The sequence below is a fragment of the Hibiscus syriacus genome, unplaced genomic scaffold, assembly GCF_006381635.1.
Source record: "Hibiscus syriacus cultivar Baekdansim isolate YM2019G1 unplaced genomic scaffold, ASM638163v2 tig00111506_pilon, whole genome shotgun sequence".
NCBI classification, from domain to species: Eukaryota; Viridiplantae; Streptophyta; class Magnoliopsida; order Malvales; family Malvaceae; genus Hibiscus; species Hibiscus syriacus.
Genome location: NW_024063109.1, coordinates 1080490 through 1083995, shown reverse-complemented (window position 1 = coordinate 1083995; position 3506 = coordinate 1080490). Strand labels below are relative to the sequence as shown.

The window sequence follows — 3506 nt, the reverse complement described above, 5'->3', positions numbered from 1 at the left end:
TAATAATAAAACAACATAAATTAATGGGTTTTTTAGAAAAAAAATATAAATGATGCTTTGTCTGAAAGTAATAAAAAGGTTTCCTTAAACTTCGATTTAATGTAACATATTCATGCATCTCTTAAATAATAATTTTTCATAAATTATTTAAACTTCAATTCCTAATTAAATAAAGAACTTCTGAATTTGTGAGAGTTCATATTAAGACATTAAAAGGTTCACAAATATTTTTAAGGGCGAAAGTTATATATTAATTATATAAATTTTTTATGAGATGAACACAATTTTTTAAGTGAACACCATCAATAAATTAGATAATTAACATAAAAAATTTAAATTTTAGGGTAGACACACTACATCTGCTACTAATTTGAAGAGATTGGTAAATCAATAAATTTATAAATAATTTTTTAATAGTATAGAGTGGTTATAAGATAATATATGATCATAATTATTTTAATTTATTAATAATGTAGCGTACCCTACAAACACATTTACTTAAATTTATAATTTCTAAGAAAAAATAATACTATAGTTTATCGTTGGATCTATTCAATTTACAAATAAATAAAAGGTAGTGGTTGGGATGAAATATTATAACTCTTTGACTTCATGATTTAATTAATTTATCGGCGAAGCACTATTTTAGATGAAGTGAGAGTTTGTAGTGGTCGTGGGATCGAGTCCCACGGTGGGCAATTCATAATTCTGACTGCCAAAGGTCTCACACGGATATTGCACTCAACCTGGCGTTGAGGGCAGCTTACTATCCTATCTCCCCTACCCCATTACATATGGGAATAGTGTCAGCTAATTTTAGAGCATGTGAAAACAGATAAAACCAAATCCATTTGCTCCCTTTGCCCATAACTTGCAATCCTTCCAATCTTTTGGGAACATTATTCTTCTTCTTTTTCTTTATTTATTATATGAGATAATATGAGTTTATTTTAATTATTATTTCTTTTAGAACTAATTTACTCAAATTTAATAAATTTTTTTATAACCTTGCATGGTAAATTCATATGGTTCTTTTTACAAGTATGGAGTAGTACTCACGTATTCCTTTATTCGAGTGATATATTAATTTATTTTAGTTTTTATGAAACACCGAAGTCATTTGTAACCCTTTGTATCCTTAATTCAAAACCTATTATATATATATCAAATAGGCTGAACAAGAAGACCATGAAGACCGTATACATGTTGCCCATGAAGACCATTGTGAGGTGTATTTTAACCTTCTCTACTCTTAATTAACTCTCAAAGTCAATTTAAATTTTAAAAAATATGCTTAAATTTAAATATAATTTACCACCTCATCAAAGTTTCGATTAAAAAAAAAAGCTTCGAATCAAGAAGCTATGATTATGGAGACTGGACTTGTAGAGAACAAGAAAATTGTTTTTTATTAATTTTGATTTTATGTATTTAAAAGAAATTAAAAAAGTTCAAAAAAATTTATCATGTCATTTTCATTGGACAATGAAATAATTTTAATGGACATAATAATATTAACTTTAAAATTGTTATAATATAAAACATTAAACACCTATTTGATAAAATAAATAAATAAATCAAATTAAAAATAATATAATTTAAACAATTATCTTTTAGTTAAATCTATATGATATCAACCAACAATGTTATCAATCTAACTAACATTCAATCAATTTTATTATTAAAATTAAAATTTTCAAATTTTGTTTTATTTTTTAAATAGTATAAAATAATTATAAATTAATATATATCGATACTCAATTTTTTTAAAGTTTTTTATTAATTTAAGGTGAGTATAAATATTAATATATATTTAAATTATCTAGATTATTTAATAATAAAATTTTAAATTTATTGATATTAAAATTTAAAATCTCGAAAAAATGACAATTAATTTCTTTAAGTATGAAGTTGCTTGATTAATGTATAATTTTAAAGTTGATCTTCGATATAGGAATCCGTACGATTGTAAACCTGAACTTTGTGTAGTACGTGTCAGCTGGACCTTTCTTAATCACCCATTTCACGTGACCAAGAGAAAAGGAAGGATATCATCGAAAAGTAAAATAGTGTTCCAAAGCCGACTCCACGCTCACGCTACTATCGACACTTGTCACCATCTCATTCTTTTAAGTCAACTACTGTCTCCTCATCCAACGGCTCCCACCAATCTATATTAACACAAACTTCCCCTTCCCAAATGCAGTGTAAACAAGTTTTGACAACTCACACAGCCAAACTTCCAGTTATGAAAGCTGCTATCTTGAGAGCGGGTTCAGTTCCGGTTCTCTCATCAGCTCTTTCCGGTTCACCCAGAGTCTCTCTTTCTCGTCAAGGTTTGTTACGTGGAGTTTTCTCCGGAGACTCTCCGATAGTATCGTTGCATTTCCTTATGGAGAAAAGGAAGCCGAAGGAAACTCGCTCGCACTTAAGACGAGCTTTGTCCGATACGGATATCATCAGATCGGAGCCTCGAGTTCCCGGTGGATCTCGGTGTTTTACGGAGGGAAAAATGGAGGAAGAGTATCTGTCCGATTGTGAAGTGGACAGCGAGTTCCGAACTGAATTCGGGATCACATCGGAAGAAATCGGATTCTCCGGTGATGGATTTGGAACTGGCGGGAAATTCGGCAGTGATCACGGTGGTGATTCGTACGGGGATAAGAGCCAGATAGGAGATTATTATCGTGAAATGTTGAAACTGAATCCCGGTGATTCGCTTCTGTTGAGAAACTACGGCAAGTTCTTACACGAGGTAAAACTTTGAGGTTAAAAATACACGAAAATAAATAAAGTTTGATTTAAAGTTTTTTTTAATGTGATTGGATGTTGTTCTGGTTTGGTTACAAAGGTGGAGAAGGATATGGATGGAGCAGAGGAGTATTACGGAAGAGCCATCTTAGCGAGTCCCGGAGATGGAGAAGTTTTGTCTTTGTACGGAAAGTTAATATGGGAACGACACAGAGACGAAAGCCGAGCTAAATCTTACTTCGACCGAGCCATTACTGCATGTCCTAATGACTGGTAAACACCTTCTTCTTCTTCTTCTTCTTCTTCTTCTTCTTCTTCTTCTTCTTCTTCATTTTATTAAGGCTGTATTGTTATTAGATTGCAGCAAACTTAGAACTGATTTGTGGGTGTAATTTGCAGCATGGTGTTGGGATCTTACGCACACTTTCTGTGGGATGCGGAGAAAGACGACGATGAAGAAGTAGGAGTTTCCAGGGTTATGGCTGCAGCTTTTTAATGCTCCATCCATCCATCGTTTACCTTCAGTCATGGCATGGTTTTGATTAACATGAGAATAAATCAATGGTTTTCTGTAATGTTAAATTATATTAACACTAACAAGACAAGGAATGTATGTAATTAGTTGTTCTTCAATTGTATGCAAATTAATTAAGTTAATGTTTTATTTTCCTAACATAATTTGCACCATCTGAGTTTTAAATTATACTATAATTTTACATGAGATTATTATTAGTCTGAATCCTAAGTTGTTTAAA

At 31.0% G+C, this 3506-nt stretch overlaps 1 protein-coding gene across 1 annotated transcript; it reads left to right on the top strand.

The window, feature by feature from the left end:
- The first annotated feature begins 2185 nt into the window (after positions 1-2185).
- LOC120164328 lies at positions 2186-3277 on the top strand. Its single transcript, XM_039174077.1, has 3 exons — positions 2186-2755; positions 2852-3024; positions 3151-3277. Exons 1-3 carry the CDS (start codon positions 2201-2203, stop codon positions 3245-3247), a joined length of 825 nt encoding a protein of 274 aa, XP_039030008.1. The 5' UTR covers positions 2186-2200; the 3' UTR covers positions 3248-3277.
- The last annotated feature ends 229 nt before the right edge of the window (positions 3278-3506 follow it).